Source organism: Salvelinus sp. IW2-2015, linkage group LG26, assembly GCF_002910315.2.
Source record: "Salvelinus sp. IW2-2015 linkage group LG26, ASM291031v2, whole genome shotgun sequence".
Taxonomy (NCBI): Eukaryota; Metazoa; Chordata; class Actinopteri; order Salmoniformes; family Salmonidae; genus Salvelinus; species Salvelinus sp. IW2-2015.
This window is the reverse complement of record NC_036866.1, coordinates 27,997,618-28,016,193: the sequence shown is the minus strand read 5'-3', so window position 1 is coordinate 28,016,193 and position 18,576 is coordinate 27,997,618. Positions and strand designations below refer to the sequence as shown.

The following is an 18,576-nucleotide window of genomic DNA, read 5'->3' as shown; positions in this document are numbered from 1 at the left end:
GCAGGWTAAATCAATGTTAAAGTTTACATAGCCGGCCCTATATGGGTGTTACATTTTACTTTATGGGTTGGTTATGTAGGCCTCTTCTAACCCATCACTTTCTATTACATATAATAATACGATGACATTATATCTTTACATTAAAAAACAATGTCTATCAGAAATCCAGTAATTCCAATAAATGTTATACCCCTTGATCTTCAAGAATAGAACTTGGAAATATGGAAGTATAGATTAGCCAAATTGTTTTACCTGAGCAGGACCATAAAACTAAGGACTTATTAGCCAACCCTACTCTGTTGTTTATGATTTGTTGTCATGGAGTACTGATTGGGCTCATTGATTCGAGTTGAAAAATAAATGCTGCGCTCATGGAATGGCATGCTTTGAGCACTACTGAAAAGTGCTATTTACATGTGAAAAATGAATGCAGAATGCTGCATTTGCTATAGGCCTATTGTTTACCTTTTTGTTGGTGACACTTTTATATCTTGATAATATGCAGCTGTTTAAAGTGCAAATCCACAGATGAAACAATAACGAAACGACCACCCCGCCTCTGTTGTGGTAAAAAGCTGAGAGATGGGCCTGGAGAAATGTAACMGCTCTCAGATTTATAGACAGAGCTATGGACTGACCATCCATGATATAACAATTATTGTTTTAACCATGTTATGAGACTATACAGTGTTTGTGTATATTTACAATGTTTACAAACATTGGAGAAAAACAAGCTTATATTGTGGGTTCTCATGGAGTGTGACAGTTGAACTAAGCTCATGAGGCATTTATAAGTTCTATTCTTCAAGAATCAATGGATATATAGTATATATATATAATTTATAAGTCAAAAAATGGATGTAGCAACTACAGATTGCTCCTTTAAGTCTATCAAAAGTGTGCAAWTTTTTTTTTATCAGCATGAATTMGATTTTTTTTATTCCATAGGCTGGGATCCGCACTATGCAGCTGTTGCAAGAGCGCATTTTTCACTGGCTGTCCACTGGTTTCAAAAACAATGATTGATAGGCAGATTAAATTCTTGAATTCAACCATTATTGGGTTCAAACACACATTTAGATTTGTGAACAACCATCCACAACAACCACAATCCGTAAGGCGTAAATAGGTAAATGAGAGAGCAGCAGTGTGATTCACATCAATGCGCTATGTAGATATCAATAATAAGTGTTATCCGTATCGCTGTAGACTACCCCACTGCTGTCTTCCTTGCTGTACCTCTAAGCGTTTATTCAAATTGGATAATCTTTGGATGCCGACAGCAGTTGCACCATTGGAAGACATAGCTTGGACTGTAGCCTACAAAAGCCTATTCCTGCTCTTTTCCCGCGATCCATCAAACACATTTGGTGTGTCATCATAGTGGTCTCTGACTTGTGGTCAGACTCGCTCTGGTGGAACAAACTTAAATCTGCGCCTTTTTTCAATGCTGATTTGAATGTCATTGAAACAACAGAGAAGTGTCATCCTTTCTGAATTTAAGTAATCCTCTATTTTTTCAAAGGTATCTGTAATCTGATTACAATATTTTTTGCAGGTAATGTAACGGATTACAGTTACCGTTGTTTGTAATCCATTACATATATCCATTGATTACTCACAAACCCTAGTGTTCTATTTCAAGCATGGATCTGATGGTACAGATGATACAAGGTGTATGGGTTAGATATACTGTATAACCACAACTCAACTATATTTGGCCTATAAATCTACATTTCAAGCATTTTTGTGTCAAAATTTATAAATTATTCCATCCCTTTCTTATTTTCTATAACATCCAATATCAGCATTACAATGATAATTCCATTACTTCACTATTTTCTCCCTCCATCCTTCATCCTCTCCTCCGTCGTCTACTACTCCCACTCTTCCCCCTCGCTCTCCTCCGCGGCATCCCATTGATGATGTCTGCGCAATTACGCACATGCGCAGTGGGGTGTTTTAGCCATTTGCAGGAAACCAACTAGCAGGAATAATACATAGCTAAGTGTTTTTCTCTCCTATATGATCAGACCTTCCCCTTCCGTCCCAATGTTTACAGTAGATATAGCTTTAAGAAGAAGATTTTAGGAACACATACTGTTATGCTGCTCTCTCTGGTCCAAAGGTAATATGTGGCTGTTCAGTAGACCCTCTATGTGACTGGATTACTACAGCTCCAAGGAGTCCACAGACGACACCGCCGCACAGATGTGAGTCTGCGTATTTTTCTAACTGTCGGCGAAATCCCTGACAGCCCATGTAACCCAGGTAATGATAGCTGCATGGGTTCGTTGTTGAAGGCTACTGGTGCCTGTTATATCGAAATTCGTATTACTTTATTATAGGCTAACCTAGACATAATTATTCTACAGACCGGCGGATTGTTTATCTTAACGCAAATGTGTTTGTTTCGTCAGTGCGAGTTCTGAGTGTCACCTTTGTTTGGCTGTGGTTGTTGACTGGAAAGAAGAGCGTTGTGCCTTTGTAAACTGGTGCAGGCTGTTTGTACTTGTTCTCTCTTGAGTAGGTTAAACGAAGACAGAAGTAGGCTACAATAATATAAACATCGCCATAGTCACCATTACAGTTAAATAATGTATGTCTGTGTCAGCCGGTGTATGTTGGTTACCAGCAGCAGTTGCAGGCTACTGTCAGAGATACAGTAGTTCCACTGTTTTTAGTTTTTTGGGGGGGACATTTTTTGGACATAGCCCCAGGTTATTGATCTATCTGTGTGTAAATGAAAACCTTTAGGGCCAGGGGAGCAGCTATAAGTTAGTAGAGTCTTGCCAATGCCTACAAGTCTGTTGGTTATTGTGTTGCAGTAACAAAGTTCTTGGTAGTGTATATGCATTTCTTAATTTATTCACAGTATTTTTGTGAATACAAAAAAAAATCTATCTGCCTCTCAGGTGGGGTAGCAATGCGTGGCTTTTGTAAGCACCCTTATGAACAGTGGTGAGGGAGGGAGAGGAAGGGATGGAGGAAGAGAGGGAGGACAGGAGAGAGAACCTGAAAAGAGCCACAAGCTGTTATCCCATCCTCTCCTGACCCTGGAAGTGATTCCCTGTGAGGGGTTGTCCTCTTGAACCTTAGCCCGGGCCCCTGCCAAAGAGCCCCCCACCCTGATCCAGACAGAGACAGAGCAGGGCGGTGCAGAGGGGACCGCAGGCAGAGAGGAGACCCCAGGAGGGGAGAGGGTTGGACACTCACATGGAGGCAGACTAGAGGAAGAGAAGCTAAAGGAGAAGAAGGAGAAAGAAAGAATATTACTGGTGGATGACAGAGAGGAAACGGTGGAGAGAGAGAACCTTGCACCAGCATTTAGTAGCAAAGACAGAGGAGGAGAAACAGAGGGAAGAGGCTATCTCAAACCAAAGCCAAACCAACTCCAAATGTAGTCTATTACCTCGACGGAGCCAGCACAGCTCTGCCTCCTGCACTGTTATGGCCAGTGGCACACTGAACAATAACACCCTCATCACAGAGATGAGAGATACAAGAGGAGTGCAGGGCAGTAGTCCGAATTTTCCTCTGAGCTTTATTAAACCCCAGAAGTCAGCCCTGCTTGAGTACACCAGCACACCTGTTACGGATGATAGGAGGACAGACACCACTCACACTTCCCTTATTGCCAATGGAGACACCGCCAAAGTTCCAAAACCAAACAACAACCCAAAAGAGACAGATGGAAAAAGAGAGGTAGATGGAGAGATAGAAGGAGATAAGGATAGAGAGAGAGATGAGAAATTAAAGACCGTTTCTAAATACCTCCACCCCTCTCCGTCCTCACCTGGCTCACTGAACAGTCACATGGCCTTGATGCACTCCTGGAACTCCTGCAAGATGCTCAAATGCCCCAAATGTAACTGGCACTACAAGTCCCAGCAGACACTGCATGCCCACCTCAGAGAAAAACACCCTGCGTCTGGGGGCTTGTGTGTGTGTGGGGGCTCGGGGGAGAAGTGTGTGTGTGGAGTGTCAAGGGGTGTGTGTGTGTACTGTAGCACGGGGAAGGCCCACCCTCGTCTGTCCCGGGGAGAGAGTTATGTTTGTGAGTACAAACCCTACCGCTGTGGTGTGTGTGATTACACAACCTCCTCTAAAGGAAACCTCAGCATACACATGCAGTCAGACAAACACCTCAGCAACGTACAGGTAGCAGGACACACACACCCTGCGCACGGCACTCACACACACTCCGCACACAATGGTGGCTACGCTGTCAGAGACACGGCAGGTGAACAGGGCTACGGACGCACACACCCCACAGTCACACAGCCCCCTGCACACACAACACCCTACCCCAGCCAGCCCCCTTCCCACGGTAAGAGGTGGCGGTGTGAGGTGTGTGATTATGAGACCAGCATTGCCCGGAATCTGCGCATACACACCACCAGCGAGAAACACATGCATAACGTGCTGCGCCTGAAACAAACACCCAACGTGTTGCAGAGAAGCTACTACCTGGCCCACTGCAGGAGTCTGCCTCCTCAACTCACACTGCTACACAGCATAGGTGAGAGACCACACACACATACTCAATAACTGTTCTGTTGGGCTCTGTTCACTGGCACATCAAGTTAGGTTGATACTTGATTATATCCATGCTTATATTTACAGTATGTTTTCTCATGGCCTGTTTGTGTGCTGTGTGTTCTAGGTGGCGAACAGTCTTTGGATATGCATCAACTATCAGCAGAGGAGCCAGTCGCCCCGGATTCAACCCTGACCCCCTCCCCCTCTCCTCCTCCCTCCTCACCATCCCCTTCTCCATCCTCCTCTCCCCCTCCTCCACTGTCTCTCTCCCCCTCTTCTCCTCTTTCCTGTGGTGTGTTCCAGTGCCTGGTGTGTTCCAGTTTCTCCTCTGACAGTCTGGAGTCTCTTAGGTCTCACCTGAGCGCCCCCTGCTCCCTGCCCCAGTCTGAGTGGCGCTCTCTGGTGGCTGGAGGCTGCTACTGCAGGCTGTGTGGCTACAGCACCCCCCTCAGGGCTAACTTCACCCTGCACTGCCAGACAGACAGACACAGGGCCCAGTACCAGCTGGCTTCCCACCTCTGGGAGGCCGGGGACAGGGAGGAATTTGTGAAGTTGGTTGCTACAGGCAACCCAGTCCAGCTGAAGTGTAACTTGTGTGACTTCCAGACCACCAGCTTGGAGAAACTGAAAATACACAGCATCAACCCCCAACACCAGGCCAGCCTCAGARTCTCCAGGGTCAGTACACACACACACGATTTGGAGGCCTGTGTCACTGCTGTACTTGGACTATAAGATTATTTCTAAATATCTGGCATATAGACAGCAAATAAAGCACAGGGACCAGATTTATTTAGTGCATCTTTCTCTCTATCACAGTCTAACTCCAACCTATCACCCTATGTTCCTCTCTCTCTAGTTCTTACAGCAGTATGACAGTGCAGTAGATGGAGGGTCCTGGTTGTTCCATTGTGTCCTGTGTAACTACTCCTCCTGTTCTAAACTCCACCTATTGAGACATACCCACTCCCCTGGTCATCAGAAGAGGGAGCTTCACTACTTGCAGTTAGTGAGAGGGAGGAGCCTGGAGGAAGGGGAGGGGCTAGCGGCTACTTTCACCATTAGGAAGTGTCCCAGTCCTGAGACAGGTAAGAGACTTAGCTGGTCATTTCCAAATCCCTCCTATCTGAAGTGTGCACTTGTTCAGTTCCCCTGATGAATTTAAAAGTTTATCATTAGTTAAGGCATTGGCAACCATATTTGTACACCAGTCCAGAACAAGTTGACGAATAGAATGGAGAAAATTATCTGCAGGCCTATAATGTCAACGGAGAGAAGAAACTTGGAGAGATGGAGCAGGGTGAAGAGAGAGAAGGAATTATTGATTATGGTCAGGGATCTATTGGGTTAATTGATTTGTCGAAACAAGCTTGTTACATCCCATATTGCCCCCGACAACGCTAACTTGAGACATCGCCACTGAGACACTGCTATTGAACTTTAATGTTCTAGAATAGAGATTTCAGGGTCAGTTACCCAGACTCAGAGCCTAATCCTGGACTAAAAAGCACTGTCAATAGAGATTCTCCGGCATGATTTTTAGTTTAGCAGCACTAGGCTTAATCAGGACCCGGGAAATCTTCCCTCAGTGTATCAATCAAATACATTTATAAAGCCCTTTTTACATCAGCAGATGTCACAAAGTGCTTATACAGAAACCCTAAAGCCCTAAACCCTAAAGCCCTAAACCCTAAAGCCTAAAACCCCAGAGAGCAAGCAATGCAGATGTCGACGCACTGTGGCTAGGAAAAACTCCCTAGAGAGACAGGAACCTAGGAAGAAACCTAGAGAGGAACCAGGCTCTGAGGGGTGGCCACTCCTCTTTTGGCTGTTCCCTGTGGAGATTATAAGAGTACATGGCCATTAAGGCCAGATCGTTCTTCAAGATGTTCAAACGTTCATAGATGATCAGCAGGGACAAATAATAATCACAGTGGTTATAGAGTGTGCAACAGGTCAGCACCTCAGGAGTAAATGTCAGTTTCTTTTTATAGCCAAGCATTCAGAGGTAGAGAGAGCAGGTGCAGTAGAGAGAGAGATAGACAGAGAGATGGAGAGAGCAGGTGCGGAAGACGGAGAGAGATACACAGAGAGATAAAGGGGGAGTACCTTTCTGATGACTCTAATGACTCCTTTCCTCTAGTCTAACTGTCAGGATTATATCTGGACTAACTGTCAGGGTTAAATCTGGACTAACTGTCAGGATTAAATCTGGTCTAACTGTCAGGATTAAATCTGGTCTAACTGTCAGGATTAAATCTGGTCTAACTGTCAGGATTTAAATCTGGTCTAACTCAGTCTGCGACTCTGTATTAAACAGTCAATACCAGGTATCCGGTCTGAATGAACTGGTCTAAACCCCAGAGGATTTCCTAATAGAAAATGTATACTGGATCAATTAGTATACAGTATGTGTGTGTGTTGCTGTGTGTGTTGCTGTGTATTAACATACAGTACCAGTTTGGACACACTTTATTTTTACTATTTTCTACATTGTAGAATAATAGTGAAGACCTCAAAACGATGAAATAACACATATGGAATCATCTAGTAACCAAATAAGTATTAAATAAATCTAAATATATTTGAGATTTGAGATTATTCAAAGTAACCACCCTTTGCCTTGATGACAGCTTTGCACACTATTGGCATTCTCTCAACCAGGTTCATGAGGATGTCACCTGGAATGCATTTCAATTAACAGGTGTGCCTTGTTAAAAGTTAATTTGTAGAATTTATTTCCTTCTTAATTCCTTTTGAGCCAATCAGTTGTGTTGTGACACGGTAGGGGTGGTATACAGAAGATAGCCCTATTTGGTAAAATACCAAGTCCATATTATGGCAAGAAGAGCTCAAATAAGCAAAGAGAAACAACAGTCCATCAATAGGTGGTCAGGTCAGTCAATCCGGAAAATCTGAAGAGCTTTGAACTTTTCTTCAAGTAAAGTCACAAAAACCATCAAGCCCTATGATGAAACTGGCTCTCATGAGGACCGCCACAGGAAAGGAAGACCCAGAGTTACCTCTGCTGCAGAGGATAAGTTCATTAGAGTTAACTGCACCTCAGATTGCAGTTCAAGTAACAGACACATCTCAACATCAACTGTTCAGAGGAGACTGCGTGAATCAGGCGTTCATGGTCGAATTTCTGCAAAGAAACCACTACTAAAGGACACCAATAATAAGAAGACTTTCTTTGATCCAAGAAACACAAGCAAATCAAAATCAAATCAAATGTATTTATATAGCCCTTCTTACATCAGCTGATATCTCAAAGTGCTGTACAGAAACCCAGCCTAAAACCCCAAACAGCAAGCAATGCAGGTGTAGAAGCACCTAATAGACATTAGACAGGTGGAAATCTGTCCTTTGGTCTGATGAATCCAAATTTGAGATTTTGGGTTCCAACCGCCGTGTCTTTGTGAGATGCAGAGTAGGTGAACGGATGATCTTCGCATGTGTGGTTCCCACCGGGAAGCATGGAGGAGGAGGTGTGATGGTATGGGGGTGCTTTGCTGGTGACACTATCTGTGATTTATTTAGAATTCAAGGCACACTTAACCAGCATGGCTACCCCAGAATTCTGCAGCAATACGCCAATCCATCTGGTTTGCGCTTAGTGGGACTATCATTTGTTTTTCAATAAGACAATGACCCAAAACACACTTCCAGGCTGTGTAAGGGCTATTTGACCAAGGAGAGAGATGAAGTGSCTCATCAGATGACCTGTCCTCCACAATCACCCGACCTCAACCCAATTGAGATGGTTTGGAATAAGTTGGACCACAGAATGAAGGAAAAGCAGCCAACAAGTGCTCAGCATATGTGGGAAGTTGTTCAGGACAGTTGGAAAAGCACTCTTCGTGATGCTGGTTGAGAGAATGCCAAGAGTGTGCAAAGCTGTCATTAAGGCAAAGGGTGGCTACTTTGAAGAAWCKAAAATATATTATGAAAAAAAAATATATATATGTTTTGGTTACTACATGATTCCATATGTGTTATTTCATAGTTTTGATGTCTTCACTATTATTCTACAATGTAGAAAATAGTAAAAATAAAGAAAACCCTTGAATGAGTAGGTGTGTCCAAACTTTTGACTGGTACTGTATGTGTTACCTTTCTAGGTGGAAGCATTGCGGAGGGGGAGAGGAGAGATTCCCTTTCTCCAGCCAAGCGATCGTTCTCTGGGCTGGAGGAGACACAGAGCCCCCTCTCTCCCAAACGCCCCAGAACAGACCAGCGCACTACTCACCAACAGGCTACTGCCAAGTGCCCACTGTGCCAGGACACACTGGTATACACACACCTGAGACGCCACCTCATACTCATACACAGTGTGGTCCAGGACTGTGTGGACAAGCTCATGAGTATGGTAAGTGTGTGTGTTTCTGTGTGTGTTCTAGCTACCTTTTTATTAGCAGAAGGGCAGTCGAGCTGAAGGAGCTCGCTTATAGTGTCTCCAGCAAACAAAGAGTGCTCATTTTTCTCCACATCACCAACCTCCATTACTTTGCCCAGCATGATCAGTGCTCTTTGTCTCCCTCTTTGACTTCCTCTTCCTATTTCCCCCTTCATCCCTCTTTCACCTCTCACCTCTCTCACCCTCTCCCTACTCCCGTTTTCTTTACTCCCTTTTCTTATCTCTCCATCTTCTCTCACTTTCTCTATCCCTCTCTTTCCACTCTCTACCTCTCCATCTTTCTTTCTGCGCCCCCTTGTTCTTTCTCTATTCCCATCTCTCCACCCCTTGTTCTGTCTCTGTCTCCCCTCCCCCTCACCAGCCCCCCATTTTCTCTCTGCACCCCACCCCCCATTTCCCCTCCCCCCTTTCTCTCTGATAATAGCATATGTTCATTAATTCAGACTTGGATTATGATGGCCATTATGTTCCGCGCTTTCCAATGTCTCTGTCTAGATTAAGCCTGACCTTCACTCTCTCACTGGGGCATATACGTATTATGTGTATGCGTCTCTTCTGTCTCTGCCATGCAAGTGTGTGTGTCTTCTTTCAGTGTGTGTGTGTGTGTGTGTTTGTGGTTGATTTAAAAACACTCTTGATTCGGTTTTCCTCCATCTATTATTAGTGTGTAACGGGAGAATGAGGTGATGTAGACAATAAAGGAGCATCACTATTATTATTCCATCTGCACTATCAAACAGGATAGACACTGTTTTGACTGACTATAAAGGCAATCAGTCATCTGGATAGATTCAGACTGACGTTTTAAACCTTTGTTGTTGATTTCTTTTCCAGGTGGCAGTGGAGCTGCCTGAGATTCTGCAGAAAGAGACACTGCAGATGGAGTCCCACTCAAATATAAAGGAATCTCAAACAAACGATTGCAACACAAACAGCTCTTACACGAAGGAATCCCTCACAAACGAGCCTCAAACAAATGACTACCATACAAAAAAAGAAAAAGTAATCACAGCCAAAGATGTCCCTGCTCTTCTGACTCCTCCCTGTAAGGACCAGCACCCAGCAGAGGACAACACCTCTCACCTCCTTGAGTCCCCCAGCTCTCCCCCTTCCCCACCCACTCTTTCCTCTCTCTCCCCCAGCAACCTCCCTTCATCCACTTTACCCCCGTCTCCTCCCAGTGATGCCCCTCCCCCCTCTGATTGTCATGGTTACAGGTTTCGCTGCGGCAGGTGCAGTCTAGCGGTCCGAAGGCAGAAGAAGCTGCAGATGCACTGGCAGTACCACGCCATGAGGGCGGCAACAGAGTGCCACCTCTGCCCCAGACGCTGCCGCAGCCAAGAGGCCCTGCAGAGACACCTGCTCAACACACACCTACAGGACCTACACCTACAGGGTACACACCCTGACCAGAGTGGAGCACACATCCAACAACCAATCAGCCTGGAGGGGGAGGAAGAGGAGGGGGAGAGTATGAGTGAAGAAGAGACGGATAAGGAGGAAGATGATGAGGAGGGAGAGCAGGGAAAGGGAGATGAAGGAGAGGAGGATGAAAAGGATGACCCAGATGAGGAGGAGAGGCCCAGTCCAGGGGTTAGTAATAGTGACAAGGGTTCAGGGCAGCAGGAGGAGGAGACAGGGTCAGAACCCAGCCCCCTCATCAAGGGCTCGAACCCGACTCTGGAGCGGTTCCTGGACCCGGCTCGGCCCTACAAGTGTTCCTTCTGCTGTGAGTCCTTCACTCAGAGAACCATCCTGCTGGTCCACTATAACTCTGTGTCTCACCTCCACCGAGCCAAAGCCAGACGGGCCCTGCATGACTCCAGCCCCAGTCATGCTGACACCCCCCAGGGCCTGGAACCAAGCCCCTACCGCTGCAGCCTGGCCCCTGACCCCAGGCCCTACCGCTGCAGAATGTGTAGGGTGGCCTACAGCCAGAGCTCCACCCTGGACATCCACCTCCGTTCTGTACTGCACCAGACACGAGCCCGTGGAGCTCGGACCCAGCTATCACTGAACCCCCACACCCGCCAAACCCTAGTTCCAGCCTTGGTTCAGACCACTTCCTCCAGCCGTTCACCAGGGGGAGGAGAGGTATCTACCAGGGGAACCACCCCAACAGCCACCAGATCAGCCCCTTCCTCCCCAAGTCCCTGTTCCTCCCTCAGTGAAGCCCAGCTGAGTGTGGGTGTCTCTGGGAAGGCTGAGGGCCACCAGGCTAAGAGGCGGAGAGTAGAGGACCTGACAGCATCTGGAGGACAGCAGGACCTAACGTTACTCCAACAGCAGGTAGCCCAGGCCCAGATGCCACAACAGCAACATAAGTTAGCCCAGGCCCATATAGAGGAACACACAGCCCTCCTCCAGCCCCAGCTCTTTAGTCCAACACTGCTCCCGCACCTCCCCTTACTGCAGCAGAACCTCTTAAAGCAGTTCCTCCCTTCAGCAGCAGAGAGTCTCCAACAGAGGAACCTCCTCTCTCCCCTCCAGTTCTCCCCAGACAGCCTGTTTTCTCTACAGCAGCAGATGATCCAGTCCTTCTACCTCTCTGGAGGTCTGCAGCTCAACCCTAACATGAACTTTAGTCAGATCACCTCAGCCCTCTCCCTCCAGACCATCTCTGCCCTCTCCTCTCAGACAAATGGGCTTAAACATCCCTCTCCAAAGCTGGTGACAACTAGCATCCAGTTTCCAGCCCAGCCCCCGAAATGTGAGACTCAGGCTGAGACAGCTGACAGTGACTCCCCCCTTCACCAGACGGAGAAAGAGTCAAACCCATCCTCCTCTCCTGAGGGAGATGGAGAGATGCAGGAGAGCAAGAAGAGGGATGGAGCAGAGAAGGCTCTCAGAGTTCTGCTGGAGAGATATGGCTGGGAGCTGGCCCTGCAATCCAATCAGAGCAGACAGAGACAACAGAACAGAGAGACGGGTGGATGCCCGGAGGAGGAGAAGCAGTGTGGAGAATGTGGGAAGCAGTTCTCTGACTCTCTGATCCTGAAGAGCCATCAGGAGTTTGTTCACCAGCAAATGATCACTCCGGTAGTGTTGGAGACGTTCTCCAGACAGTATGACTGCCTCTACCCCCTCACACCCTTCCCTGTGGCAGACAATGATAATACTGTTGTTGCACGTCTAACCCCAGCCACAGCACCTGTACTTGCACCCTTACCCCCAGCACCAGTCTCTTATTCAAGGGATGAAATGGGTTTGGGGAGGGACCAGTCTCTTATCCAAGCCCAATCCCTCTCCCAAGCCTCAGCCATAGGTCCAGACCAAGCTGTACCCACCACACCAGCATCTGTACCTGTAACCCTGTCCACAGACCAAGCCCCAGTTAATTCCTTCTGCCCAGCCCAAGCCTCACCAACACCCTCTCCTCCTCCACCCTCTTCCCAAACACAACCACTTCCAGAGCAGCAGCAGGACACTATGACATCGACAACCACCTCTGCCCCCTCTCCAACTATCATACCCCAGTCCAATCTCTCCATGCATTTCCCCTTATCCCAACTCCCCCTGCCCCCTCTTCCTTTACCAAGCCTCCCCACTCTTCCCTTCCCCATAGACCTCTCTCTCCTCCCCCTTGGTCTAATGCAGCCCATAGCACTCCAGTCTATGCTTCAGTACCAGTCCCTGTTATCATCGGGCCACCAACCACCCCTATCCCTATTCACCAACGCTCACTCCACCCACAAACCATCTCTACCCTCATACACTAACACACACTGTGCTCCTAGCCCATCTCTACCCCCATACACTAACACACACTGTGCTCCTAGCCCATCTCTACCCCCATACACTAACACACACTGTGCTCCTAGCCCATCTCTACCCCCATACACTAACACACACTGTGCTCCTAGCCCATCTCTACCCCCATACACTAACACACACTGTGCTCCTAGCCCATCTCTACCCCCATACACTAACACACACAGTGCTCCTAGCCCATCTCTAACCTCATACACTAACACACACTGTGCTCCTAGCCCATCTCTAACCTCATACACTAACACACACTGTGCTCCTAGCCCAGCCCTGCCCTTTCTGAAGCGTAGGCTGGAGGAAGGGACAGCGGTAACGCCTATGAGGGATGTGATGGACGGTGAGAGAGAGGAAGAGGGAGAGAGAGAGGGTGATGAGCAGAGGAGGGATAGGCGCCAGAGGACCACCATCAGTTCGGAGCAGCTAGAGGTTCTGTACCAGCGCTACAGTCTGAACTCCAACCCAACCCGCTCTGTACTGGAGGGCATCACCAGGGACACAGGCCTGAAGAAACGTGTAGTGCAGGTACTCTATCATTCTCATAGTAACATTTCTATAATTATGTAATGGTGAGCATGTTTTGTGTAATAACATGTAACACTGCTGTGTTTGTCCTTCCTCAGGTATGGTTCCAGAACACCAGGGCTCGTCAGAGGAAGGGCCAGCTCCAGAGCCTGGGGAGAGGAGGAGGTCTGTGTCTCGGTGACAACCACAGGCGCTGTCCGTTCTGCAGGGCTCTCTTCAACGCTCAGAACGCCCTGGACGCCCATGTCAGGGCCCACCACTGTTCACAGACTGACAGAGCTGCCTATGGCTCATTTCATCAGATGGGTCCTGCAGATGACTCCAGCTTCTCTCACAACCATTGATCCTACAGAGACAGGGAGGGTCCCTCTCTCTCCATCAAGCCTTTTCCCTCTCTCCCACCATCCTCCTCTCTCTCCCTCCCTCCATCCCTCCCCAAACCCATTTCATCCCTCCCCAAGCCCAGGGGGCGTCCCCACTGAGAGAACATACATTTCTGGGAAAACCGATTTGTCCTTTGATCTGAACAAACCCCAAATTGAAGAGGAGGAGAAAGAAAAGGAAGAGCATCTGTCAGTAAAAATATTCCCTTCGTCTGACCAGGCTCATGAGGGTAACCGTAGCAATCTGTTGTCTCTGGGATACAATTATGGAATGGCGAGCTTCAACGTTCAAGACTGTGACCAGAACACCAGTCCAAGTCTGTCTGAGTGTGGATAGGCATGTACCGAGACAGCAGCAGAGGCAGTGTGCCCAGATGACCCACTAGCAGGTTGCCCAACTCCGTCTGCTACAGGGAGCAACTCAGCCCCCTGCGGTGTGAGGGTCTGGCATGCAGGGTAGTGCAGGTATGGTTTCAGAATAACCGGGCCAAAGAGAAGAGGGCCAGGAGCCTTAGAGTCGACCCAACCACAGGATAGAGAGAAAGACTGCAGAGGACAGGGGAGAGAACACACAGCCATGAAACAAGTGCACGTCAGTCACAACAATGAACCAACCACACACACAGCGRTGAACCAACCACACACACAGCGATGAACCAACCACACACACAGCGATGAACCAACCACACACACAGCGATGAACCAACCACATGCCCAAGAAGCCAAAGATCATTCTACCAGTGTACCTCACCCCTTCCTCAGCCCAAAAACATCACAGGGCAGACCTCCTAGAGCTTTAAGACACCACTCCTCTGTTCCTCCCTCTCTCCTCTCCTGTCCTTTCTTCCAACCGATACCTCAGGAGTTAACCCCTCCATGCCAACAGATGTCCCTGTCGAGACCATATCATCATATCAATCTTCCCACTTCTGTTTAAAGACTTTACTAGTATTGTAGTTCTGTTGCAAGTACGAACAGATTCTATCAAGATAGTCTAAGACGTTTGGTGTATAGAACGTTCTTTCAAAGTAAAAGAACTGAAAGAAACAAAAATAAAGAATATTCTTCACAAAGAGCTTCTGCAAAGACTGGCTTGGATTCCAAAGCTTGTAACCAAAACCTTACATGTCCTTGGATTGTGTTGTCAACATGGTGGTTTTCATTTCCTGAACTGCAGTACAGACCATACAGTGAAGGGTAGATCTGAGAGCGGTGTAGTACCAGGTGTGCACCAAAAGACTGACTGGCCTATGTGGTGCCGAAGCAGACCTCAACCTTCTCAAGCCAATGATGACTCTAATGCACATGTAAATGTTCCTTATGTGGATAATAGGCCAAATAGCACTGAGCTAAGTCCACTTTGTCCTTTAAGAGAGACGTCATATAAGAAGCTATTTTGATAATGTCCAACCAATATATGTCACAACAACTCCAACCAAACATTACACAACATTGTTTAGTAAATGTTAATGAATATGAATATTATGGATTGACAGTTGTTGTTATGCTTTGATAAGACAAGTGTTATTTTGTGGTTTATGAGAACATAATGTATGCGTTATGATGTGGAGTTTAGGTAAGATGTTACCACGCACTCTAACCATCTCTCTTTCTGTGTATGACGTCTTCTTACTCTCTCTGTATTAATATTACTGTAGTAATTATGATGATGATAATAACAGTAATAACTATGCTAATATATAATGCTTTAAAACACAACCCAAAGACATAATAACACTGTAACCATTGGTGCATAAAGCCCACAAAAACAACTTGAAAAGTTAGCTTGATAATGTATAATTGAATGATGGAAAGAAGAGAGACTGTATAAGAACTGCTGTATCTGCCTCTTCACCAGGCCACTGGTGACTGTATACTGAAATCTCCATGCAACCTACTACTGTACTAGGATGGAGTAGCACTTCTCAAAGCCAAACTCCCCAGGCCATAGTGCACTAGGTATATGAGTACTCAGTAGGGAATCAAACCCCAGCCCCTAGTGTATTTAGTAGAAGAGTACTCAGTAGGGAACCAAACCCCATTCCCTAGTGTACTTAGTAAAAGTACTCTACTCAGTAGGGAACCAAACCCCAGCTCCTAGTGTACTCAGTAGGGAACTACTTCAGAGCCATTGCAGTAGATTGGTTGAAATTCTTTCCTCAATGTAACCAACCAGATAGATTGTTTCAACTCAGTCGTTGAGGACGTCCAGTTTGCTGCTAACGTATTTTGTAATATTGTAGTAACTGTTATATGATGCAGTTTATAACCTGACCTTTAATTCTGATGTTATCAAAGAGATACTTGGGGCTCCAGTATTTACTCATTAATGAATTACTATGTGACAGTGGTTTCTAAACAAAGCTACAAAGAAGATAAGATACTTCTATACTGAAGATCCTGCATAGCTATGCTTTGCAGGTTAGATTGTATCTAGCCCTAAACCTTCCACAGGTATGTGTACCAGTCTGTTTCTGCTCTTGTGTCACTGGCTTGTTTAGCCATGTAGCTAGCCATGTTTGTCTCTGCTTTAGGCCAGGCAACAATGTAGCCATGTAGTGACATAGACACTATCCATGCAGCCATGTAGCGGAGTAGCCACATAGTCATGTAGCCACACAGATTGTAACAATGTAGCCATGCAGCGAAACTGGACACAGAAACCAGGCTAATCTTCCAAAGGATGCTAACTAACTCAGTTTTAGCTCTAAAACTAACCACAATACCAATGATCTTTTTCTGTACTGAAATTCCAAATACTGTACTACATGGCAGTTATGTACATATTGTTGTTTTGTTCCTTTTCCTCATTTGATCATTTAACTGTAAGATGTAAATATTGTGTTTTGTATTGTTCCCGGAGGCTGTTGCCATAGTGATAAACAAAATATACCTGTGTTGTGCACCTGTCTCAGTCTCTTGCTCCAGTGGTTGTTTGTTCGTTCTCCCCAGTTCTCCTACAGATGTTTTCTCCCCCTCCYCACTCTATAGCCACTGAGGTAAATAAAGTCTGGTTTGGTGTACATATTTGCCTCATGTCTCGTTTGTGTGTGTGCGTGCGTGCGTGCGTGTGTGCGTGCTTGTGTTTTATTTGCCGGTCCCCACAAGGTAAAAAGCTATTTTAGGATTAGAATTAGGGGTTAGAAATTGGGTTTAAGGGTTAGAATTAGGGGTTAGGAAAAATAGGGCTTTGAAAGGGAATCAATTTTGTTTGGTCCCCACAAGGATAGTAAAACAAACTGTGTAAGTACATCAGTGACATCCAGCCAGATGACTTTACTTTGTGAAAAAATTATATGATGAATATTAATGACCTAACATGAATTAAACTGCTGCTAACGCTGGGATGGTTATGGTGGAGGGGGGTTGAAGTAGGGGGAGGGTGTATCTGTGTGTGTAGGGGATATAATGTTTATTACCTACTTGTGTATGCATATTTGATGCTGTGGGGGTACAGGGAGAAGGGTACAGGGAGGAGGTTTAAGGAGGGGGGATAGTAGGATGTAATGTCATGCACTGGAGTATCAGCGATCCTGGGGGAGGGGTCAGGGAGAGAGAGTAGAGAGGGAGAGAGACCAGAAGGGTTATAATGTCATTGGTATAGTTGTGTATGTAGGCTCATTTAGATTTAAATTGGTTCTGTGTGAGCAGAGGAGAAAAGCCAGTTCATGTTTATTCATGAGTCTCTTGGCTCAGCCATCAGTTAAAGACACAGGACTCTGTTTCCACTGATAACACCCCCACTCCAGCCTCAACACCCGCACTAGCAGATTCTTTTTTGTGTGTGTGTGTGTGTATGTGTATGTATGTATGTGTGTTTCACATTATCAAGGTATCAGGTTTTTTTTCATCTCTAGGGATCCCAGTACAGTCACTGTCCTGATGGTGAGCTGATTGATGGAATACTACACTGCAATAGCCCTAATGGTGTACAGTATTAATAGTACACACACACAATGCTAAGGTCATTGTGGCACAGTGAAATGTGATATATGATCCATCTGACTGTTTATGTGTGGTTCACTTCTTTCCACAGTATCACAGAGTTCAGAAAAGGAAAACTGGAAAGGAAATTATAATGTAAAACATACTGGATGTGTCATGGGGGAATGTAATGTTAAGCTCCAWACACAGTCAGTGTAACGTCAGCCTTCCCTCTCTTCATGAGAAGAGGAGGTGTAGCAGGGATCGGACCAAGACGCAGCATAGCTCGTGTTCAACATGATTTTAATTACGACAAATAAACGTGAACACTTACAAAACAAAATAACAAATGTGGCTTACCGATACAGTCCTAGCTGGTGCATAGACAACACAAAGACAGGAAACAACCACCCACAAATCCCCAACACAAAACAAGCCACCTATATATGATTCTCAATCAGGGACAACGATTGACAGCTGCCTCTGATTGAGGACCATATTAGGCCGAACACAGAAACAGACAAACTAGACACACAACATAGAATGCCCACCCAGCTCACGTCCTGACCAACCCTAAAACAAGCAAAACACATAAGAACTATGGTCAGGACGTGACAGTACCCCCCTCCTGAGGTGCGGACTCCGAACACACCCCTAAAACTCAAGGGGAGGGCTGGTCCGCGGTGGCGGCTCCGGCGCAGGACGAGGCCACCACTCCACCATTGTCTTTGTCCCCTCCTTAGCGTCTTTGAGTGGCGACCCTCGCCCCGATCTTGGCCTAGGAATCCTCACCAAGGTCCCCACTAAATTGAGGAGACAGCTCAGGACGAGAGGTAGCTCAGGACAGAGAGGTAGCTCAGGACAGAGAGGTAGCTCAGGACAGAGAGGTAGCTCAGGACAGAGAGGCAGCTCAGGACAGAGAGGCAACTCCGGACTGAAGGGCGGCTCCGGACTGAAGGGCGGCTCATGACTGAAGGGCGGCTCATGACTGAGTGGCGGCTCATGACTGAGTGGCGG

At 46.5% G+C, this 18,576-nt stretch overlaps 1 protein-coding gene across 2 annotated transcripts; it reads left to right on the top strand.

Annotated features, from left to right (window-relative positions):
• Window positions 1-3,093: 3,093 nt before the first annotated feature.
• LOC111952584 (zinc finger homeobox protein 3-like) lies at window positions 3,094-16,658 on the top strand. 2 transcript variants are annotated; one of them, XM_070435232.1, is made up of 7 exons: window positions 3,094-4,522; window positions 4,667-5,220; window positions 5,402-5,630; window positions 8,667-8,914; window positions 9,797-12,167; window positions 12,198-13,252; window positions 13,351-16,658. In XM_070435232.1, the coding sequence occupies exons 1-7, from the start codon at window positions 3,283-3,285 to the stop codon at window positions 13,594-13,596; spliced, it is 5,943 nt and encodes a 1,980-aa protein (XP_070291333.1). In that variant the 5' UTR covers window positions 3,094-3,282; the 3' UTR covers window positions 13,597-16,658. The 2 variants fall into 2 exon arrangements, with proteins under 2 accessions (XP_070291333.1, XP_023827178.1); XM_023971410.2 differs by having other exon boundaries at window positions 9,797-13,252.
• The last annotated feature ends 1,918 nt before the right edge of the window (window positions 16,659-18,576 follow it).